At 43.5% G+C, this 25,034-nt stretch overlaps 1 protein-coding gene across 1 annotated transcript in view; it reads right to left on the reverse strand.

Moving 5' to 3' along the window:
- gli2a (GLI family zinc finger 2a) overlaps window positions 1-22,626 on the reverse strand; it is a 90,876-nt gene extending 68,250 nt beyond the window's left edge. Inside the window, 3 exon segments of the mRNA XM_030081246.1 lie at window positions 5,433-5,456; window positions 5,459-5,569; window positions 22,158-22,626. Coding sequence (XP_029937106.1) covers window positions 5,433-5,456; window positions 5,459-5,546 — 112 coding nt within the window. The 5' untranslated portion in view covers window positions 5,547-5,569; window positions 22,158-22,626.
- Window positions 22,627-25,034: the final 2,408 nt, after the last annotated feature.

Consider the following 25,034-nt stretch of genomic DNA (forward strand, 5'->3'; position numbering starts at 1 on the left):
TGCTCCCAGTCTCTGAAGGAAAACGTCTCCTGCCGCAGTTCACTTACTATGTAGGCCAGCGCTTCCTTGATGAGAATGTCTCTTAATGGGCACTGATAACTTCTGCAGCTATTCAGGGAGCAAAAACCTGTCTTTTTGGCCTTTACACAGCAAATCGGCGAGGAGCAAGGTCTAAAAACAAATGGAAAAACAAGATGTCCCCTTCTGCTTTCACTTAGCATATCTAATCTTTAAATCCTGTCTTGGCGAGCCAGTCCCCCAAGTGAAACTCTAGATAAGAGCGAGAGGGAGCGAGAGAGACAGACAGGCAGAGGCAGAGAGAGATGCCAGGCTGGAGGGAGAGAGACTAGTAGGGGAGAGGAGGGGCACCTTGGAAATCCATCAAGTTGACTGTTTATAAAAGCCACATGAATGAATGTAAGCACTGATCTCTTTAGCCCAGATAGCCGGTCAGCCATTCCCTCTCTTTCTCTCTCCCTCTCTCTCTCTCTCTGCTCTGTTTCAGTGAGTAGGAAGTGTGTGTCGAATGGAGGAGATTCAAATGAAACAAGCGGACAGATGATGGGGGTCTGGGTCAAAAGTAAAACACAAGGATCACTGTGTAACCACTAAAGCAAACACGGCTTTCCTGCAGGCTGGCCGGGTGGGGTAACCTGAATATGAATGCAGTGTTTGATTGTAAGAAACACATCAAAAAAAAAAAAAAAAGGAAATATCATTGAAAAGCGACCTCTAGACCACCAGGGGTCCTTAAGGCTCTTCCAGGGGTTCCTGGGCAAAATGAGTTTAATTTAGTTATCATTTGATTTCACTTTAATTTAAATGTTTGTGAGTGAGATCTGATCTGATGTTTAAATATTGAGTTTTAATCATATTAAATCTATTTTTTTCTTTTTTTTTTTTAAATGTTTTTTTGCTAATGTTCTGGTATTTATTTAGTCAATTTTCTTGCAATTTTTAGCAATTAACTTTTTTTTGATAACTTTTTAAATTTATGTTCCGGTAATCTTTTTTCCTCCAACTTGCTAATCACTTTTTTATCCCATGTTTTGAAAGAAATCAAGTGAATTTGCCCAGGTTTCAAAGGGTTAATTCACTACGACAACAAAATGTGCATGAGTAATTACTTTAACATGTTTTCATCTCATCACATTGAATTTATTTGACAAGTGTGACACCTAGCCAAAATGTGTAATTAACTCAAACCAAAATATGTTTTTTTTTTCTTTTATCTTCTTTCATATCAGAGTCCAGAGGGCAATATCAATTGAAGTGGGCATCTGAGGTTTAATGAAAGTCAACTTGGAGGCCCGGACGCTGGAAAAGTTTGAAATCCCTGCTTTAGTTGATGCATCCACTGCGTCCAGTCCCAGCTGAGGCCGCAAACTGGACATATCAAATTCAAAATCTCACATGATAGCTGTAAAATGACTCAGGAAAGGATTGAAAATGACCTGCAATTTTCACAAAAAGAGGGCCATATACTGAGAGTCATTCCGGTATCCAAAGATATCAGTCTCTCTTGTAGATTTTCTTGGAGGACATCAGTGTGTTCCTGATAGTGTGTGGCTATGGACCCTGACAGGAAAAACACACTGAGGCTCAGTCAATAGGCCTTCCTGTAAGCTTGTTGCTTGTGAGTCTTCTCAAGTATCAAGTATGAGGAAAAGCATTATTGATACGCTGTTGCAAAATGGATGACACTGGATAGAGCTGATTCTTTTCCCAACATGATTATCTATTGGGGATATGAAAATATACTTTTGGCTCTTAAGAATGAAATCTATGACATGTTTGGTGGCTATAAGAGCCAGGGGAGGTGTTTTTGTGTGCGCGGCCAGGTAACTCAAGCTGCTGCTTTAAATAGAAAAGGTGGTGACAGACACAACAAAATTGACAACATAAAGTTGCATTGCACTGTATATGTAAGCCATGCATTTGTTAGTCTAGATTGCCTGAACAAAGGATAATTTCCTCATTCAAATGTTATGGAGTGGCAAGGCCGTTGCAAAGAGTTGATTTATGTTTTCTCCTTTTCTCTGAATTCTTTGATTCTTTTCTCTGAGGTGGAGTTAAAACGCAGCGAGGGCACAGGGGTCTGACATGAATGCGGTCAGCCCTGCCTAAACCCCACCACCACTGAGTTCCGCCACCCTCCAACCCCGCCCCCTCTAAAACCCCTCAATCCCCCCCCCCTCCACCCTCCATCTCTCACCCGGTCCATGGAACCACAGCAGCGTAAGAGCCTCATTTAGGGGCATAGAAAGAAAGGCAGAAATCTCTTTCTCAGGAAGATTAGTGGCTGTCCCTTTGGAGTAGGCCTGCGGACGGGGAGGGGGTGGTGGTGGTAGGGGTCTATTTTTCTCTGGGACATGTTTCTCTGCCAGGGGGCCCTGATTCCCCCCCCCCTCAGATCACCTTCCACAGAGAAGCTCTATGGTCAGTGCACAGACCCTCGAGGAGACCTCATCTACCCCCCCTACCCCTGCTCAGACCCTCTACCCTGGCCATTACTCAACCTCCCTCTCCACTGAGACTCTGGCCATGAGTAACACACAGCTCCTTATCGCAAACCCACTTGCTGCTCCTAACTAGACTAATTACGCTAGACTGCCCTGCTTCATCCATCTAAGCAGTGACCAGTTCTGCTCAATCTAGTAACGCTCCTGGCTGATCCATTTCTATGGAGACAGAGTGCAGTAGCATTGATAAAATGCTGTTTTCTGCAGTGCAAATATTCTCATTTGTTTTCAGATGATACTTGGTGGAACAAAAGTCAGGCCCAAGTGTTGACAAAGGTGAGGAAAGTTATGTTCCGACATATCTCATTTGCCCCTCCTACGATATATCAAGACTGAGGATAATTATCGTCAGACAATGTGTTTTTTTTTCTGCAGCACATCAGTCTCTGTCTGAATCCCATGAGCTATAGCCAAACTCAGGGAAAGATGTATATGACACGCCGGTCTGGCAGAGATAATCAGATTGTTACCGAGCTTGTCTGCTCCACTGGCCTAGTATGGTCAACACCGAAATGAGCGATGATGGAAAAATTCTCTTTGGCAAAGTCGGCGCATAATAAGGGCCGTACAACAACAAGCTGTTAGACCCGTGTTTGAAATCGTCTCGCTCTCTCTTGAGGAGGAAGAAGACAGCGAGCTGCGGCGCACTGGATAAGTCAAGAGCATCTCAGCATCTACACATGATCCTTTGGGTGGTGGTGGTGGTGGTGGTGGGGGGGGGGGGGGGGGGGGGGGGGGGGGGGGGGCATTCATCACAGGTTTTCCTTTGAAACCATGAGATGTTTTACAGTCCTGGAAGCGGGTACCTAATCTGAACACATGTTGCTCTGACATGGTAAAGTACAATCCCTGAGACAGACTCATAAATCTCGGGGCCTGGGAGTTGGGTTGCAAGGGCCGAGCTTGTGGAAGCATGCCCTAGCTGGGAGACAGATGCAGGCTGTCACACAAAATGTGGGTGCCCATTTAAAACCATTAACAAGGCCTGGAGAAACGCAGCCCGATTCCTATCACAGACTGAACCTGACCTGCTCAGCTCTGTTGTGCCAGTATCCTCAGCCTCGCTCTCCTTTATCTTCTCTCTCTTCTTTTCTTTAGCGCCGCAGGCAGGACAGACTGCCACTGCGGTTTTAGAAGTCACAGACACAAGTTCAGCAGGGCAAGGCACGTCTCCATGAAAAACAAGCAAAGCGGGATCCCAGGAACCAAGTTATGACATGGCTTGTGTGGCCAGCTGATACAGTGGAGGACAATGACACAATCTCAGGATGTTTATACCTCAGTTATACTGTTGCACTTTGTATTTTTTAACAAAAAAACATGTAAAGGAGTCTCTGTACGGCTTTGGAAACGCTCTCTTTAAGCATTCCAAATAGATCTGCAAGTGAGCTGAATAAATGAGGGCATTTAATTTGTTCTACAATATTTTGCAAAAAAAAAAAAAAAAAAAAAAAAATCCAATCTTGGTGTTTTATTCACATTTGCCCCATATTTAGTTTCAGCTTGCATACTAATTGGAGAACCAGCAAAATGAAAGGGCTAGAATAATCAAATAGAAAACAAAAGCATTAAGAGAGCATCAGAACTATCTAATGATGTGGGAAGGAGTACTAATGTCCTACTTTCAGTGTTTCCCTGTCTGAAAAGTGATGGGTATGGCTTTGTGATGGCAGGCCACCAGGCCCTTCATTAAACAGTAAAACAGCTTGAATGATATGTTCCTGCAGTGGCCCCTCAGAAGATGCCAGTGTCTGTCCCTGAAGGGTTTCAGTGTCCACCAGCCATCTCCAACAGCAGGCGTTAGTAATTTATAACACTGGTACCTCAGAGGCTCGAACAAGGTCCACCAACCTCGTTATGGAGAGTTTTCATCACACATTCAGTAATGAAAACATGAGCTCTCATCTTTTAATTATGAAGTCTTTATAGAGTATCTCGCGCCCTCTGTGCTACCTCACAGGCCGGACACCCGCAATTAACTCCTGACAGTTGCAGAGTACTTTTGTCCGGTACAGCACATAACAAATTCAACCCCCACAACCTATATGACACACAATGGTCATAATTCTGTAAATGGCTGAATAATTCATGCAATGGCAAGTGCAATGTTTTCTTCTTTTCCTGGTTTGAAAAACTTCTGGCCTCTTTGTGAAGGTGCCAGCGAGGGCACAGTGAAACGTCCTAGTTTCTCACCCCACATCCCTAAACAATTAATGCTCATGGCTCCTCTCATGGCAGGCCACCAAGCCCATCATTAAGCAGAAATACTGCTAACGCCACAATGTCATACGACATCTCGTTAGCATTTCAAAGGTGCTTCCCCCCTCCCAGCCTTTATCCGAGGCCTCTGATACACCATGTCGTCCACTGCTATGCCAGCCTTTTTTAGTAATTCATGACGTTTACACTCGGGAGGTGAGAACAAGGTCTTTCGACCTCATTATAGCGTTTTTTCATCACCCATTCTCTGACATCTCTGAAACACGCCCCCCCCCCCTCCATCTCTTGGGTCTAATGCTTTTCATGTGCCCACCCAGCTGCTGATGTGAGCAGCCATAATGTTGTGTAGACATCAGTACAGGATACCAGTACTGGTATAGGAAAACAGCAGAATAGAGGGGCTAGTATATTTAAGTTTACAAGTATGAAATGGCTTCAACTGATGCCCTTTTTTTTTATTCAATTACTATAGCTGTATCTCCTCTATTCAATAGCTTAAAAACAATTGACATCCAACCACTCCTGTTTCCCAGCATCTCAAGTTGTGATTCTGTTCGTGCATGACCATGAATTCAATACCTCCAATATTGAATATAATGTGATATTTTAAAATAGCTGGTAGCACAAGGGTTTGTCCTTGCTATACTGCCAGTACTATTGACGGGCAAGGGTACTGAGACATATTCCTACCCCTGGTCAGAGTGTGGGGTGAGGGCTCTTGGGGAGTTCAGAGAAGCTGCTTCCATCCAGACCAGATCCCTTACACTCTTTCTTCTCCGTGGCTGTTGGGGCTGAAGTGTCCATGCTGCTGTTTAAATACTGGAAATCTGGAGAGGCAAGAGGGAGACTGAGATTAGGTCAAAATATGGAGGATGGTGGAAGAGAGAGAAGAGGATTAGTCTGGTGAGGAGGACTGAGGGATTCCTCTCGCGCAAACCAGCGTGCGGGTCCATAGACCACACCACAACGAGCTATCCATGTAAACAGTCGCATTACCCATGCAATAGATTTTAAAATAAATCAATGCTGCTTGCTACTCTGTCATCAACCATCAATCAATCACAGAAATGCCTACAACTGTATTGAGTTCATAAAGTGTTTACATTTGCTGGGGTGTCGCACAGGGAAAGGTCCTGCGCACAGGAAGTAATTTCTCAGTAGCAACAACAGCAGCTTGTTTGGAGCATATAAAAATAGAACTGGGTCGTTACGAATTCAAAGTTCGTCCACAGAAAACCCAAGGAAAAGACGTTACTGTACTGTTTGATCGACAAGTAATGCAGTGCAAAATGAGCAAATACTGAGTAAAGCAATCAATCAGTAAAAAAAAATATATATATATATTTAATATGCAGCAAAGACAGCTTCATACCACACACACACACACAAAAACATTTTAAGGTTCAATTTGAAATCCAGCTGAGTATTTCTAATTGAAATAGCGAGCTTCTATTCCTAACATGGATAGCCTTTGCTGAAGTGTCTTGCCAAGCACTGTGGCATGACGAGACTAAGGAGTCTGGCACATACATCATGTTGCATGTCTCACAGACTGCTCCCCTTCCCATTCAGGCTAAATATAGTGAATCAACTTTGTCATAAAAAATTTTAATGCTTTTGAAGCTTCTTTTAAAATTTAAACCCTCAAGGAAACATTAAATTTTTTTGTTCCTGATATTATCAAAGTCCTTCTGCAACAACACTGCACCTGATGCTGCAGCAAGCCAAATAATGTAATACACTTTGCCTCTTGAAAGCACAATGTGTGTTTACACTGTAATTTATCCATATGTATACATGTGTTTATTCTGTCAGCATAACTAATGTGAGGTCAGGCCCTAAACACACATAGGTTTCTCAGTCTGATGTAATGAGCTCACAGTGCCACCTCTATTCCAATTGTAAGTGCGAGCGGCCCTTAGTGCTGTGGTTTTAGCCACACTGACTGTGTCAATACCTCCTCATGTCAGTGTGAATGGCTAGATGACTTGGCAACGTGCCACTTGTTTGACTTGGTGGGACCTACAAGATCATCCTCTGCCGAGAGCAAACAAGACCCAGTCTCAGACTGGGGGGGAAAACTTGGTCTACAGTCTCTAACAAGATTGCGGTCACAGTTTTCCTACCTGCTGTCAAACATTGGCGAGAAAATGTCCGTGCATTTTCACAGCATGCTGAAACGACATTACGGCAAAACCAAGCGACTGGACGCAACCAGTGTGAAATGGTGACTTCATATCTCACAGGTGCAAGCAAAATGTAATCTTTCTTTAAAGCTTCACACGAATACACCAAAGAAATAATTCTGTGCTCTTATAGGAGTCTGGAAACATAAAAGAAACGTGTTTATGACTTGACACAGGCCCAAAGACACAACACTCTGGAAATAACATTCCCAGAATGAATTTTCACTGAAGTCAGTGAAACTATTGTGATTTTTGGCTGAGCAATAGCACATAAAAATCAGCTCAAGAACAAAATGGCCAAGTTAAGTGATTCTTTGTAGTAATAGATGGCAAAGTATATAGTGATGAATGGAAACAATAACTATACGGTGATCAGTTAGCAGCTAGCTGAATGAATGCGTGAAGTGTTGCTTTGGTTTCATGTGGATATCCAACATGTCATCTTTTATTGGGAGGTGTGTGGACCAGCAACCATGTCTGTGACCCTTCAGAGGTGCCAGTCGCCTGTCACTGAGCCAATGTAAGCCGATTAGAGGTGGGCGACTAACAGGTTTAGGCTGCATCTGTTTCTTTTTTTTTCTGGTGCCAGAAAGTCCTTGAGCTTGCCAGCAAGCCTTCTTGTCTTGGAGAACTCCGTCACTCTGACATCACTTTAGTGATAGAATTTAACGTCCTCTTTCATGGACCTTTATCTTATTCAGACTTGGCCGGAGGACAGTTTCTTTCTGGTAGTGAACCCCTTGGCTCAGATAAGATGTGCCCATGCTAGCGCTAAAACACACCAGAGCAACAGCATTTGCTTTCCAAGCAGTGTGACCCTTAAAGAGGAGTGAGTATCCTACCCTTAACATCACGGTTTGATGAACATCTGGCACCACATTAATAGCCGTTTCCAAGCTTTTGAAGCATGCCAACTATTTGCTTCCCAATTACCTCAGAACCTCGAGCCAATGGTTTGACTCAAGAGAGTTTTTGGATACAAGCACCTGTAAAAGTCATTTAGCTCTACTTTCCAAAACAACCAGATAATTAGTGGATGAGGGCTGGGCAACAGTTTCATCTATTATTTGGGTGCTGAGACTTTGACCTTTGTGTTTCTTACTTATCATTTGCTTATCATTTTAACAATCTTCGAAGTTAAGCTTATTTTACTGTTGTATTCAATATCAGCTGTTTGGATAAAAAAGAGATGTAAATGGAACTGACAGATTTGAGTTCATTTCGTAGAAGTGGCCCCAACTTCACCCTGATCCCCCCACCCACAGCTTTCCCTGATTCTTTGGAGCTGTTACATTAGCCCCCCTGCCCAGTGTCTCCCTACAGGCCAGACCCGCGTTGCCCCCGATGACAGGGAAGCCCGGCTCTGACAGGCCGGTACAGGTGTCAGGAACCAAACGGACAGATGGCAGGGGCCAAAGGAGAACAAACAACAAGGGTGCACTTCTTTTCTCATCTTCTGGTTGGCTGGGCAGCCCAGCGCGGCACGAACAGGATAAGGGCCCCCCCCACACTCCCCTCGATCAACCCTCTCATACCATGTGACCACAGGCAGGGGACTTCAGAGTGCAAGACAGGATTACACCCCTTACAATACACACACACACACACAAAATCACATCCCTCTCACGAAATCAACGGCATCATCTTTTTTGAGAACCATTCTTTTACAAAGGCATATCCGACTCAGTATTTAATAGTGAACTTTAGATATGAGGAACTGTCTTAGGTGCTTGTGTATTCATGTGATATGTGAATAAACGCCCACTTTGCTACTTATCGGTGTAGCACAACAGCCCAGTCATGAAAACTTTCATTTGCTACATTTACAAATTTGCAGATTTCTAAATGTGAAGTGATGCATTTTACACTTCCAGCAGTGGAAACAGCAAATCGTTTGGAATAAATAAAAGAACTGGGTAGTTCGCAGTGCAGAAACACCACAGCAATGAGTGCTTAGCACCAAAAACAGAGACAAAATCAAGCAAACAAGAATCTCACCGCTTAAAATGAAAGAGCTGCAAACCATCTGTGTAGCTCGCTTGAATGTGGTGCTGCTTTTAAACTGTTCCAGTCAGGGTTAGGGTGAGGCTAAGTGTATCCATAACCTTGACCCTTAAGTATTACAGCAAGGATGGTTTGGTTTTGCATTTCCTGTCACATTGCCATTAAACTGGGCTGGAGTACTTCCACTGAAATAATGCCTCTGCCTTTGGTGTATTTCCCTGAAACTTTGTTATGAGGTTTGGTGAAGAATCTGTGTCAACAAAACAAGCGGTAATTGTGGTGTCTCATTAATGCATAAATTTATTTAAAATGCAATGCAGAAAACCAGCAGTTTAATTGTTGTGGCATTGGAACCATTTGCAAACAAGAATGCCATGTGTTCAGTATAACCTGCTGTTTCTTTCGCTGACCTGACCACTCCATGAAAACTCAAAATATGTTCCAGACATATGTATATCAGATCATTACTAAAATAATGATCATCCTTAAAAAGAGTTAAATAATTTGGATGGGGATGGGGCAGGAGGAGGGGGAGTGTGGAGGACACAAACAGAGAGGAGACTCGGATGCATGGCAGGGTTGAGAGACTACAAACTCTTCTTCATCTGCTCTCGACTTCCTCTGCCAGCCTGTGCTGTGATGGATCACCCACACATGCCACTTAACCATGCAAGACCTTAAGAGAGCCAAAGGAAATGGGACAAGTCACTTCATCTCTTTCTTCCAGTCTGCCTCCGCTCTCTTGTTGCAAAACTGTCCGTCTTAAAAAGTCATTTCATCTCAGGTTCCTGTCTTTTAATTTCAAGGGAGTCAGATAATTCCACTTGTTCCCAGTTGCAGTTTCTCTTGATTTTTTTTTTTTTTTTTTTTTTCCAGGAACTGGAGCCAATGTCTTGCAACAAGACAAAGTAAAGCAGATCTCTCCACTACTGTCAAGAAAATTACACTGGAGTCCAAAATAATTCTTGAAACTTGATTTGCATGAGAAGACAGTTAAATGATTTTGTTGTCTTTCTCTCCTCGCTACCTGACTCACCCCCTTTACTCCTCTTTCTTCCACTCACTCCTCTCATTCTTTCTGTCTAAGTCATCCCCTAAGGCCCCCCCTCCACCCCCCGACTCACAGCACTTTACTTATGGGACCTGGTGTGTGTTTTTCTTAGCGCCTCGTTCAGTTTCAAGTGTTCCTCTCTTCCACTACCGTTCAACAGCTCCCCTTTCACCAACACTGAAAGGAATGCAAACACACATCAAAAGTGGCCCTCTTGTTCTGAAGATTTCCAGGCTTTGCTCCTCTTTCTTTCTTCCTTCCTATCTTCCAGTCACAGTGTGATACTTATGCTGGTATGATCGCTTTCCTGGCAACACATACACGCTCACACACAGGCATGCACATGTACAGTGCATGGGAGCACGCAGCCACACACACACACACACACACACACACACACACACACACACACACACACACACCAACTGCTGTCCCCCACTCTGCTCACTTGGCAAACATAAGAGAGTGGGATAGGTGAGGTCTGATGCCCCTATGGCAACGACAGACGTCTCTACTCAAGTTTCAGATGGTGATGCTGAAGCAAGTTCACCACCACCAAAAGCCAAAATAAGATGCAACTTTACACTCTTTTGTGTCCTCACCCATGATGCGATGAGGAAATACCTGACTTTTCACGGCTGTATGTGATGTGAGGGTCTATTTAAGAGAGGACCATATAGCTTGCACAAAAAAAAATAAAAAATAAAAAATAAAAAAAAAATAAGCACCTCGTTTTGCAATTTCAATGACTGCATCTTTAAAAGAGTGATGAAAGAGCTATAAAATACATTTCAAGGAAAAGGACAGGAAAGTTCAAATAAATTTTATTATGATACGGCATTGAGATTTTGACTGCAGGGTCAATGCCTGCTTGCTGTATTGAGAGCTCACACTGCGTTTGCAAAGGGATCTTTGAAGGCCGGCACATGCACTCTATCTGCTCCGGTACATACTGTACCATACTGTGTACAGTATGTGCTGCTGCTCATGTTATTCCTCCAGCTGCATGCCAGAGGGCAAAAGGCTATACATGAGGTACATTCAGGAGGAATGCTAAGGCCATGGCTTTAATTTACAGGTGGACAGGTGTAGGAGGGGGAGGATGGTGAGGGAGTCCATATAGGATCCTTCCCTCCCTGTGAATAAGCATAGTCATTCAGCCTCAGTCTCCAAATCCCACCTATATCCGGACCAAGAGAGCGCCTAGCCTAATTCAGACAAAATACAGCTGCTTTTCCCTTCACAAGGCCAACCCTAACCACTCTGGCCAGACTTCTTCCAGGACTTTGTGACAGTTTCATGAGGAACCTTTAATTTAACTTACCAAATGTTCTCTCCATGAGAGCTCTTTTCACTCACCAAATGCTTGCTTCGTTAGACAACACTTTTTTTTTTCCATCCATGCTGCCACCTTACAGTCAAACGGTACCCATTTCAAACCACATTCTAAAACCTTCACCTTTGGTTTTCCACATTTGAAACTATATTACCACTTATGTCAATCATTTAGATGTTATAATGTTTTGATTTCTGCATGATTTGAACAGAATTAAGAAAAGAAATAATAACAGGTCCCTTGATCATGGTGAGGTGAAAGCACACCCAGAGGGTCTTGCAAGAAAACTGCTCTTGGCTGTTAAAATAAGCAGAAAACAAGCTGGTTCCAAAGCACGATGCAAGATTAGACCACTTCCTCTGTATTATCAGAGTTCCATCACAGCCCACAGAGCAGGGTAATCCTAGTTACAGATCCTGTTTACCAATTACTTTCATATGTCACATGTAAGGTAATGGTGCACATATTGTATACTGGGCCTATTTCCAGATACAGTAATTTGGCTATATATATGAAGTCATGCCAACTTGCTTGCTCAGTACAAAGCATATGCTTTTAATTGTACTGGAAGTTTTAGACAAGTAGAAATTAAAATACATTACTGCAATGAATTCCCTAATTTCCATCACTGAATAGGTGCTTTTGGACCAAACAGGTGTGGAGACCTTTTTAAGAAGTATTCACTTAGGATGCTCCCCAAGAACAAGGAAGCTTCAAGGGCTTTTTTCTGTTTGCATTCGCACCGCCAGGAATGTTTAAGTGATGTAAGTCTGTGGTTAGTTTACCGACATCATTTCTGTGCAGTGTACCAACACAATTTCTGTGTGCGATACAAAAACAACAAGATGGAGGAGGCTGTGATAGAAGCTGTGTCTTTGTTGTGGGTTTCATTATAATAATAGAGCTGGAAAGAAGACATGCAAATTTAGACTTTTTAAAACTGGCGGTTGCCAGCGCTGCTTTGGCACATTTATTCAACCAACCACCGGACACTTACATCACTCAATCTTCCTTGTGTGGGGAGAGTACCTACCCTGAAGTACAAACTAAAACGCCATTCTAAGAACTATGATTGTTCCTGTAGCACGGACACAAAAAAGGTGGTAGTTCCTCCAACGGTTCTTAGAGCTATTAAAAAGTTCCTCCAGTCTGAAAATGCTAACAGAATGAGGTGTGAGTTGGCAGCATAACTGCTATCTGACATCCTCTATTCCACTGCAGAATACCTGTTTGAATTGAAAGGAGCCATTCCACCATTTGGCCAGTGGAAAAATAATTATCACCTCACTGTTGGCAAACAGAGATCATTGTTTCAGAATATCTAAGATAAACCTTCCCAGATTACAGAGAATCCATCTGACAGTACAGAAAAGGTATATAGCCAAAACATGTTTGCAAGGTAATAAATATTTCATTTGTTTGGAAAGAACATCACAAAGATGTTCTCTCCAAGAACACTGGAGAGAATATCTTTGATAATGTACTTTAAAGCTGCTAGGCAAATATCTTTTATATTAAAATGCAGCTGCATTACTAACCTCAATTACACAAGAAAGGGCCCCATCCCCAGTAATTGAAACACCATAGATTCACTGAATTTGCCCAAATCTATTTCAGGTTTTGGCTACACTCAATGGTCAAATCTGTGCCATATATAAAAGTGATGAATCAAAACTTGAGCAACAATATAAAATGTCCTCTCAAACACCACGGAGCACTCGATCCATTGAAAGTCTGTCTTACCAACCATGTTTGAATGAGCTATAAAAAGGTTATTTCACCCTCCACCACCACTGGTGACTAAGAATAAGAAATTTAGATCCAAAGAGTGGAGTTTACAGACATCACATTACAGGATTTCTAAGTAATGAAATTTTCCAAAATTTTAAGTTGAATCTGAAACTCCACACATTTATCGGGCATTGTGGTCTACAAAAACGTTAAGTGCAGCTTTAATTTATTCTCATAAAAAATGTCTCTGGATTAACAAAACGGCACACATCACAGTGGGGATTTTTGTTGATAGATGGCACATTGTAATGGATGGCATGTTACAGACGTTTCTGGAACTAGACAAGTTTAGACTAGTGTCTAGGCCAGGGCACATTCTCCATGGGTGAATCACTTGTCTTTTGAGAGACATCTCCCTCCAAGGCTTTGAAGTTCAGGTCTGAGAGGTCATGGAGTAGACTGTGAGAGGCCTGGCAGCAATGCATTTGCCATTAGTCTGATTCAGAGGTTGAAAAAACATCAGTATGGCCTGTCACACATGTATAGATTCAGGTCACTCAACCGGGAAGGAGAGTATTGCCATAATACGTTCACAAAGGCAGCATCAACCGGGCAGTAAGCTTTCTATAGGTTGAAAGGCTGGATCAATAAATTACAAACATTTTGGGGTAAACCCAACAATAGCTTTCAAGCTTGCTAGGTGAGGAACAGCACTGATGAAGCTCCCTTATTCCCTTGGAGAAGCCTTAAGACAAAAAAACTTGTCATCAGCGAAACATGAAACTCTTGGAGGCAATATTCAAGCCAAGAGACTTATACAAATTACTAGGACTATTAACAAGTTGCATGTTCCAGTTCAAAATTCAGATGGACAACTCAAGAGACCAATGAGAGGATGGTAGGTGGGTCTTATTAGCTCCCGAAAATTTTCCACAGTAATCTGGGACCTCCCTCCAGGCTTTTTCCTCTGTAAAGAGGAGAATCCATGGGATCAAGGTCAGTGAGGAGAGTGGAACAGGCTTTGGGTTCGGCATTAAGTGGAGTCCACGGGTTCCACTCTCACTTCCAATTCTTCATATTGATTCCGATTCAAAACGATTATCATAACATTTTAAATCTGTTGAGCATACGCATGATAGGTTCAAACCCTTCCACAAAGCCCAAGTTTCCTTTGGTTTCCTCAAGATCTAGAATCATGGGCAGCTAACACTCGATCTAATAAAAAAAGGCATCTAAAACAGCAGAGACAAGCCACATGGATGAGTTCTTACCCCGCCCCCTAACCTGACCTTTCCTGCTGGTAAAGGCAATATCCTGCGGTTGATCTCTTTGTCTCCCTCAACCAATAGAAAACAGATGTGGTGCTTACGGCCTACACTCAGTCCCATGCAGGGAGGAATCCATGCAATTTGGCTTTTGGACTTTATGTTTAGAGAGAATATGTGTTGCTTTATTTGGCGAGTACAGTGAATGTACAGAAACTACAGGAATATACAGTCAACTACCAAAGTAACATAAGTAAAAACAAGAACGCATATGCATGTTTATGTATGTGAGAATAGATCAAAATGGCAAAATAGTGACAAAAGGGATTTGTTCAGATGAATGCCAAATTAATTAAATTAATTAATTCTCCAGTTAAATGAAGCTGATAATATCAATTGGATATGATGCTTTTATGCTGGAATATTTTAACTGAATAAAAACTGAGGTGATCTTACGGCAGCAGAGGGTGTATGCATGCACCTGTGTGTGTGTGTGTGTGCCTGTGTGTGTTCAGGAGGTCCCTCCTCAGGAGGAAGACACAGCTGTCACCGGTGCCACATTGCACACTGCTGAGTCGAGTCAGCTTCCTCTCTGAGGCATTTGGCCTGGGTCATTCATCCTCAATGTGTTGTTAGCACTCACTCTTGACTACTTCAGCTGTCAATAACCTCAGCAACTACTTAAGAAGCACTAGGGTTGGTTATACATGTGTGTGTGTGTCTGTGTGTGTTCATGTGCAGAGCCAAAGTGGATATGGATGCATGCCAGCAAACCAGGAATTGTCTAACTCAAAGCTGGCATTTGTTACACTCAGGTTTCATTGTGGTCGAGCTTCCACATTGCTGCGGTGAATTTGCCACTCCAGGAGAAGGGCTTTGGAAAGTTCACACTCACAGGCTGTGTCTGGGCACTGCTGGCCCATCATGCCAGCTGCTTTAACCCCAAATCAGACCTGGACTTTGGTGACAAGAAGGGCACACCCCCTGTCGTTGCAGGGATATCGGTGAGCGTCTGTGTCGGGGGGGGGGGCAGGAGTCAAACGTCAGCAGCAGCTGTCAAAGTGCACCACAAGGTGAGACGATGCCTTTTCACATGCCACGAGAACAAGTCCACATGTTTCAAGGCTGAATCTGATTCACCCAGTTGCCATGTCTACTTCAGCGCTGACAAAACATTCATACAACTTTCCGCACCGAGCTTGGAGAGATGTATGGAGCCATTCCTCTTCTTCGTACTGCAGTCTTCATCAACTTTTTTTTTTTTTCCTGGAACGCTTTGCTACGCTGTGACCACCTGTTGACACGACTGAGTTCACTGTGTGAGCGGCCTGACATTATGGGGTGCCGCACGCGAGCCGAGCGAGGACAGTGATGGACCTGCGCGTAATGGTGCGGTTTTTCTCCCACTTTCTCCCTAATGAGCTGATTACAAAACATGAGCAAACCTCACTTTGGCTCAAAGCCAATCACAGAAACAACAGGGGTGGGGGAGAGAGAGAGAAATGGAGAGAGAGAGAGGAGACGATGGCAGCAACAGACATGTGACGAGGGAGGAGGAGAAGGGTGCGGAGCGGGTTGCTAAAGACAACCACATGTCTTTACAGCAGAGCTCCTCTCTGACTCGCTCTCTTTCTCTTTCGTCTCCAGCTTCTATCTGAGAGGAGACTGTGGCCTGGCATGGAGTCAGCGCTATTTGGAAGCTAATATCTCCCATCATATGGAAACGTAAGAAGAGGAGCCCAACAGCCCTGCCCTTGAGGCTGAGTTGACTTTGTAGCTACGGGAGGGCCCGGCGTAAATCATAACTTACAAACGTCTTGCCCTCTCCCCTCCCAACACAAACCCCGGAGTTAGGAGCGCAAACAGACGCCGCCTCCTCCTCCTCCGCTGTATGTTGACTGTGCTCCGTCGCCAGTGGCCTCTGCATAGACCCCGATCCGCGCCTCTGCATCAGATTAAGGCCCACGGCAAACATCTGAGACAATACGCCATTGTCTGGGAGCCTGTGTCAGTCTATCTGAATGGCACGCAGTCGGAGAGACAGAAAGAGAAGCCTGCTCGCCGTTCGCCGAGGAACCAGCGATGACACCGTGATGAGATATCATGATCCTTCTCCTCCTTGCAGCTGCATCACTGACGGCGCTAACAGCAGATCATCTTCTTACACCGTCCCGCCAGGAGTTAATGAGCCCCAGAATGGATCAAGAAAAGAGACACACACATGAGCTCTCATGTTGCACCTATTCCTCTCTCCGTCTCTCTCTCGCTTTCCCCCTTTAGTTTGTTCCAGTGTTATCTGAGTTCTGATACCCTCTCCCCCTCTCTTTCTCCTTCCCTCTCTCTTTCCCACAGGTTGTCATTTGTTGTTCAACCACAAGAGTGAAACTTGATTTCACTACTGTTAAAGGGAGCAAACGACCTGCGGTAACACTGTGCCATTCAGCAGGGATGGGAATCAAGACCCGGCTCCAGCTGAGAACCAGTTCCAAACTGTCCGATTCAGAATCGTGTGCCTCTGAGCTTATCGGTTCCTTTGATCCGTGCGGGCATGTTATTCTGACAGTTGCGCATTGCAAAACAATGACGTCAAACTCACGCATCTATGCAGCTGGAAACTTGCAGCGAGAAGTCATGGCGGTTAGGAAGAAACGGTTCAAAGGGTGGGTTCATTTCACGAGGAAAGATGACAACGGTGCTGGCCACAATGTCTATAAAATGATCAGTTCAAGTAAGTAACATTATGTCGAAGCATCTCTCTATGCACCATGGGAATGCAGCGACACTCTGCTGGGGATGAGATTCGCGAACGGGTTCCAGCTGAGAACGGGTTCTAAATGAAACAGTGATTACACAGTAGAGCTTTTGCACACCTGAGTCACATGTGTGCCTTTTTTCTGCTGTTTCTTCAGACTCAGAGATAAAACAGTTGTGTTGATGCTGAAAACATATGTAGGCATACTTTTTTCCCACATAGAAAATTGGTCATGAATCCATAAGGGGATTGATAATGAATTGAATGATAAGCAGAATCGATACGGGAACTGTTATCAATAAAAAAAGATCAATTTCCAGCCCTACCACTGAGTACACAGGAATAATGCACGCTGGCATTTTCCTGTTTGCTGAAATCTGGATTAAAATTGCAATTTCAGTTTGAAAAATGCCAAGTAAAACCAAACACACTGCTACTTTCCACAGTTTTCACTATCCCAACCAGGACCCAAAGAGTCCATCTTGTGTCAAGATAATGAAATCAGTCCCACCTCCCCCTCCTACGTTCTTACTGACCTCCCATGACCTGGGCATGGTTTCCCAAAAGGACCTCAAAGCTATGACCACCATTGTTCCATTGTAAGCTGATAGACAATGATGATGTTACTGCTAAAATGTTGGCTTTTTTTTGGGAAACTGGGTTTCCGATGAGTCAGTATTTGAGTCTGGGAGTGTGTGAAGAGTTCAGCCAGCATGTGAGGGGGAGATCTTTGTACTGTGCCGGTGATGACACATCATACATCACACAGTGTAAACTGTATACAGGATTGAATCTGTTTAAGTTTCATCCTTTCCGCTGTAAGAGGTGTGTTGTGAAATAAAGAAGCTGGCTAAGGTCTTGTGACCTTGTGGCAGTAGCACACAATATATTGCCTTACACTGCATATGCTGTGTTTCAGGATAAGTTTAAAAGTGTCAAGGTGGACGAGTAGGCGTATGAAAAGGATCCACAGGCCTCGCTGCATGACTTGAGGAGATTTGGAAACATCGTTTTCCTAAGAACTATTTCCTCTGTAATTGTGCATTCCAGCTTTTGATGAGGGGGAGTGCTTCCAGTGATTGATGAGGTCAATCACTCCGTAATGAGCTTGTCAGTGATTTTACCGTACAGCCCTTAAAATGGCTTGTTAAATGCACATCAGCCTCCCTCCTTTTTTCTAATGGTGAGGGCTGTGTTTTTACAGATGCCGCATGGTTTTAACATTTTCTTCAGAGGGCGATGGTACAGAGAGCACGATCCAGCATGACCTCGGTGTCTGTGTCAGGACTCGAGTGCTCACTCGTCGCTGTTCCAGTGCAAAGAAGAGAACAGGGAGGGAAGCAAACTGTGCCACTCACCCACAACACACACACACACACACACACACCACCAGCACTACTACCATCAACCCGGATATGATGTGATCCTATTTAACCTCACACACTTGAGGGAGAATGAACCGGATGCCTTGAGGGGTGTGAGACAACAGCCCCTAAAACAAGCGGGGATTGTCCCGTGCCGTTGCCAAGCCAAAGGCAAAGGAGATGGGATTCAATGAAGCACCCTACAGATGAATGTAAGCAGCCATCTCTCTCCCCCTCTCTGACTCTCTCGCCTCCACTCTGCTGTCCATCTGAAGTGCAGGCTTACTGGGAGAGATTGTGGCGGCGTCACTCAACACATAGCTGCGTTTTACAGCTCCTTAAATGGCCATTAAAGTCTCATCAATTCATCACCAGACATGAGTGAGTGTCAGTCTACGATACATCCCCACCCCTCTCCCTCCCTCCCTGGGCCATAGGCCTCACGGCCCTGCTGCAGCTCAAGCAGCAGGGTAAGGCAAGATTCCCACTTGTGCCACCAGTGCTAAGAACATATGCACTCATGGTGCTGTGACGTACTTCAGATGAAAACCGTCTCACACATGGCATTTGCTAAGGTGCTGCTCCACACAAACACCAAGTGTGTGACCTCACTCAAGCTGAATTTATAGACAAGTTCATGAAATTTCTTTTGTGCTTTACTTATATTAAGTCTTAGTCCATAGTTATACAACTTCAGTAAAGGAAAAAATCACCTCAAAACACTCTAGAGCAACAATTGTGCACTGGTCATTTAGTTAGAAATCCATCATGGAAAAGGAAGAGGCGCCACGTTGTCCACCAACAGCAGCCTCCATACACCAGAACATCCACAATGTTGTGATGTGAGAAAGGGCCACCACTTTCACTTTCTTTCAACATTTTTTATCCCTAGGGATTGTTGAAATGTAGGAAAACTAACTGAAAGAGATGAGGCAGTTTAGAAAATCACTGTACCAAAAGAGTAAATTACATCACTTGAACATGACTGCTGGAATGCATTGTTAGAGTACAAAAGGATTTTTCCTTGATTACTCCTCCAGTAGGCCTATCTATTGTGTGTGTGTGTACATACATACATACATACATACATATATATATATATATATATATATATATATATATACATACACAGACATCTTACACATTATGTTTAGAGCCCTGCCAGTCCCATCAGTTGGTTTGTCATTACAAAGGCGTGCTGTGCAGCTGAGTTTTGTTTGAAACCACAGCACTTTATTTTCATTTTAGTGGAGATCTGATGGTTTCCAAATATACCAAATATGTCCTTCTGAATTACAGGGAAATATGTATAAAACAATGCACAACACGCTGAGATATTTTTTGTTTGATGTAGCCATAAAACAATGGTAGATACAGGATGAATGACATTGCCGTGCAATATGGGAAAAAACGTTCTTTCTCACTAAGTGGAAACTATGAAAAATCGGAGTTTAAGGGGTTCATATGTCAAATTAATAATGCAGAAAACATCCTGCTGACTTTAACAGCACCCAGGAAAGAGGTCAGAGGTCTGCACAGCGCTGAAAAGGGAGAGGGAACACCAACTTGTCATCCACAGCCACTAAATTCTAAACTTCAGTACAAACATTTTTCCAAAGAATCCTCCCCGCCAATGCAAGTTGTATTTTCCTGGAGCTGCCATCATCAAATGACAGGCTGCTGAATGGCTTCATTGGTACAGTGCAGTGTCTTAGATCACTGAAATGAGGACTCAGAGTGGGATGGGTTGTGGCTGGGAGCATTCTTTTTTTCAACTTTTGAGTTTACTCAGCAGGGGCGGTGGGGGGGTTGGGGGGGGGGGCACTTCTCCTCCTCCTCCTGAGAGTCACTCAGACTTTACCCTCTCCTCCTACCCTCCTACTCCTCCTCTCTGTCCCTGTACGCTAGACTTCATCGGTATTTGTTTTCAAAAAAGCTGCCTCCCACCCCCCGCAACCCACCCACCATCTTCTCCTCCTCGGCCTGTACTCCTTTAACACACACACACACACACACACACACACACACACAACCCAGTCACTCCTTTTCCAGTATTCAGTTCATTAAATTTTCTGCAGACTTTCATGGCGGAAGACAAAAAATAAAGAGCGCGAGAGCCAGATCAATAAAGTGGGGCCTGTGCAGAGGAGAGACGTGTGAAAACAGGGGCTCCAGCATACAGCACAACACAGGGGCAGGGCTGTGGAGATGAAAGTGACATGGCCACTATGGGTCTCTGAACGCTGCGGAGCGGAGCCCCCAAACTGAGGCTGAATGAGCTGAATAGGCTCATCCATTCTTTACTCCTTTCACTCTCCACAGGCCCTGACTGTTGGAACTCTTCATCCCTCACAATGGGCAAATGCACTGAAACTTTTTCGTCTTTTTTTTTTTTTTTTTCTCATGCAAATGGACTCAACCCTGACCAGGCCGTCATCATGTGGAACCGCAAAACACACATGCATGAACTTTTTTTTTTTTTTTTTTAAGATTAAAATAAAAGATCACAGATGTGCTTGTTTGAATTTTTTAAGCGACTACAAACATTCTGTCTTTTTAAGTTCAATTATTCTATCAGTCTCCTGCTGCATCGAGGCTGCTCTTCTTCGTCTGAAAGTCCAACAATTGTCTAGCTTCACTTAGCACTGAGTCTGTTTCTCATCAGCATGCAAAAAAAAAAAAAAAAAAAAAAAAAACACCAAAGGAAGGAACCATTTGATTTTGAAATGTGAATTACATAGAGAAGAAGTTGGCCTTAAGTAAAGCAAACACACTGTTTCCTCCTCACTGACTAGTATGTAGGCCAAAACAACTAAGAAAAAAAAAGTGGGGCTCATAAGTCTGTACATGAGCTTGGAGATCATTAGCAGCCCCTGTTTGATAGGGGTAAAAGCCAACAGCAAATATAGCTGCTTAAGGGCCGCACAAAAGCGTCAAGTGTTTGTTGATTGCTCAGCCTGGAGAGCAAACAGCAAACTTTGAATCTTTCAACAAGAAGTACACAAGTCCCGCAGACCTGTCAGTGGCAGGGGTCTGTCCACGCCGCTCCAGCATTCCTCACACTTTCTGGGTTGGTGTTTCTTCCTTTGCTTTGTTGCACAAAGAGATTAAGGAGTTGGAAGTTAAAAAAAAAAAAAAAAAAAAAGTGAGTGTGCTTGTGGGTGACTGCATTCAACAGTTACTACAAATCGTGAATACAGTTGTCTTAGTGCCACTACAATAGCATGGCGCACAAAACCAAACAGCTGCACTGTAAAGTAACTATATTTTATTTAAAATGGAAAATTGGTCGGACTTATAAATGCAGGTTACTGAAGAGCAACCGGTGAAGTTGGACATTACAACGCAGGAAAACAAAACAAAACAAAACAAAACAAATAAATAAATAAATAAATTAGCAATTAAACTGTTTGGAGAGTGCAGTGGAGATCACTGTGTGAAGGGATTGGCGCCGAGCTTTCTGATCACATCTCTTCACATATGGATCAAGTTGCAGGACAAAATTTTTTGGATTCCTATGTCAGATAAGTTCAAAGTGCAAATGAGATGTGAAGCTGCCCTAAGCCTCATCTGCCCGTGACACGCAAGCTTTTAAAAAAGGAAGGAGAACAAGTCAAACAAATTCTACAGAGCCGAGAAGAAATGGAGAAATCCGTGGAAACGACATATTTCAGCGACCTCCTGACAAAGCCGCCGCCTGTCAGCATCACCGCAAACTTTCCTTACCTTCGCTGCCGTCTTGTTCACTGGGACGCCGACGCTCGTCCAGTCACTTTCTGTCCGAGGAAAACTTTGTCTTGGGCTCCGGTTCCCGAAAGCTAGGGCCGAGCTGGCACCACCATCGATCGCAAAACACACAAACAAGCCTCTCTGGACTCCCGGACGTGAAACTCCATGAACCGAGTTAAGCAAAGTTTCGGGGAAAGTCTGCGCAAAGTTTGCACGGCATTACACCCCCCTCCCTCCTTTCCCAGTTACTTGTCTCAGCTGAGTGCAGAAGTCGCGTCTAACTTTTCTTACAATCCATCTTCTCCGAGAGGTGCGCTCATTTCGTGCGTCCTTTTGCGCGTTTTTTTCTTCTCCTTCTTCACCAAACTAACATGATGGGGTGAGCCTGGTTCCTCTTGGCGTCTGCGTAAAAGTTAGCAGCTAGAGGCGGCTAAGCTTTAATCGACAGTTGTTCCAGAGACATGCGGTGGTGGTGAGATCTCCAGGCTGATGATCTGTTTTCAATCCGACCCCCCTCCTCCTCCTCGCTCTCTCTCCTCTCCCCCCATCTCCTCCTCTCTCACTCCCCTTGCTCCCTGGTGAGTTGGGCCATTTGCTGCACCAGATGGGCCGGGCTAACTCAATCCAGCAGTTGTAGTCGGGGGGTGGAGGGGAGTTAGATAAAGTTTCATTTCTTGCTCGATTTTTCACGGGCTTTACAGTTAGGATGTTTTTGGGAGCCAGCTATGTCCATGCTGCAAGCTGTGAGCTGTGAGAGCGAACAAAGGAGTTATTACACTTGAATCACACCTTTCCATCTGTTCATTAGTGGTGTGGTTGGAGATTTGTTTTATACATTTATTTACCATATAAAAACAGTTGCAAAAACATTTGAGCCCTAAAATCATGGCTTTGTTACACTTGAGAACTTTCTCTCCAGAAGTGCTGGCTCTTTGGAGTCAGTGGCTGGCTGCATAATCATAAGGCGCTCCCTCCCTGAATTAAAACAAACCAAACTCACATTCTCTCACAAATCCACACAGCTACTCAGTTAAAGTCATCATTTGTCGTTTAAAAAGTAGACAGGGAATTTGAAACCAAACATCCTTCGCATACCCTCAGGTTAGCTTTGTCATTTTTTGCAGCTGAACCTTTTATTGTGCTGTTTGCGGGGAGAATGATGCAAGAGCCAGTGTGGTGTGTTGTGGACAAGCAGGGCTTACTGTTGTACCCACGGTGTCCCTGTCCATACCAGTGCATTTGAATGCTCACGAAGACTTAAGGTAAGAGACTTTTTGCTTTTAAAAAAAGAATTTCCCTTTGGGACAATAAAGGCTATCTATCTATCTATCTATCTATCTATCTATCTATCTATCTATCTATCTATATTTTGTTTCAAGGAAAATGAACAGTCCTGAAGGATTTATTCATGTGAACTAAAGAAAAGAACAGGGCAAAAGTGCGCGGAAAGCAATGTAAAAGCATAGCAGAGACCTATTTTTATTTTTTATTTTTTTATTTTTATTTTTTGCACAATAAAAGCAAAACATCAGAACAAGAATGAAATAACAATAGATTGTGCAGGTGAGATACAGAAAACCCCTCGAGGCTTATAAGAGAATCCCACCTCAGAATTTGATTACATAAAAAAAAAAAAAAGAAGAAATGTCAACAAACCTATTCAGTGACATGTATGTTATGTGTATATACATGCATAGATATGTACATGCATGTATATTCATAGTTACAGCACTTGCACAAACACCCATAGAAATACACACAAAGACACACATGCACATTAAAAAAAAAAAGAGGAACTTGTGTTCCTGTAACATAAACTTACTGGTTTATGGATCAAGCAAAAGGATGGGCAAACTGGACTAATATGTAAAGAAAACCATTTAGTAACTTCTAAGCTCTGTGATGCTGTGCCATACTTCAGACTTAGTTCACTTGTTATGTTTGGTTGTAATTCAGGTTTTGTGGTTCTTATGAGGTTTTGCTAGGTTGCCAGCCATGCATGACACCCCTATAATATTAGGTGCTCCTCTTTATTCCATAGCATAGTGTACTGTAGACAATATAACACCCCCTTTGTAATAGCATAATTTGTATTAGATTATGCATACTATTAATATGATGGAGCACCTAGCTCACAGGGCTGTGGTCCTGAGGTAATATGGTAATATTCAACAATACACACTATACACCAAAATGCTGTATACAGTTATATGATTAATTTTTCAACCCTGACACCTGTCATCTACCTGCTTTCACTTCAGCTGCCACATCGCATAAAACAGCTCTGCTCGGCCAAAGTGTGCATTTGCCGATCCCACTATGTAATTTGACAGTGACCGCATGTAATGTATTACTGTTGCCATGTGAAAAACATGTAACGGGTGATTTTTCATGTTTTCGCTTCCTGCGCATGGTCCTCTGTGGATTAGGACAAATGTGACAACCGTCCGGCTGATTGGATAAACTCACAATCGCGTGGTGGTCAAGCTGAAAGTGAAGCAGTTCCCCTTGTTTCTGAAAAGGTGACATTATAGAGACGTGAGCATTTCACCCAACAGCAGCGATATATGGAAGCTGCCCCTAACACATGACATCCATTTGCTTTATTGGAAGCATTAGAATTAAAAGTAGATGACTTGTGAATGAAACTATGCTGTGCAAGTCAGCAGCATGAAACATATGAACACTATAGGTTCATGTGATCTGACTCCATCCTTTGATAGCCTCTGGTCAGTGTCAGTTGCCTCTGCAGAGATTTGATCATTCGTTCATTGTCTTTACCTGCCAATCCCTATTCAGGGTCACTGCGGGGTGAACGCTATCCCAGCATGCATTGGGTGTAAATGCAGGGAAACACCTTGGATAGGTCACATC

This window comes from Myripristis murdjan, chromosome 21, assembly GCF_902150065.1.
Source record: "Myripristis murdjan chromosome 21, fMyrMur1.1, whole genome shotgun sequence".
NCBI classification, from domain to species: Eukaryota; Metazoa; Chordata; class Actinopteri; order Holocentriformes; family Holocentridae; genus Myripristis; species Myripristis murdjan.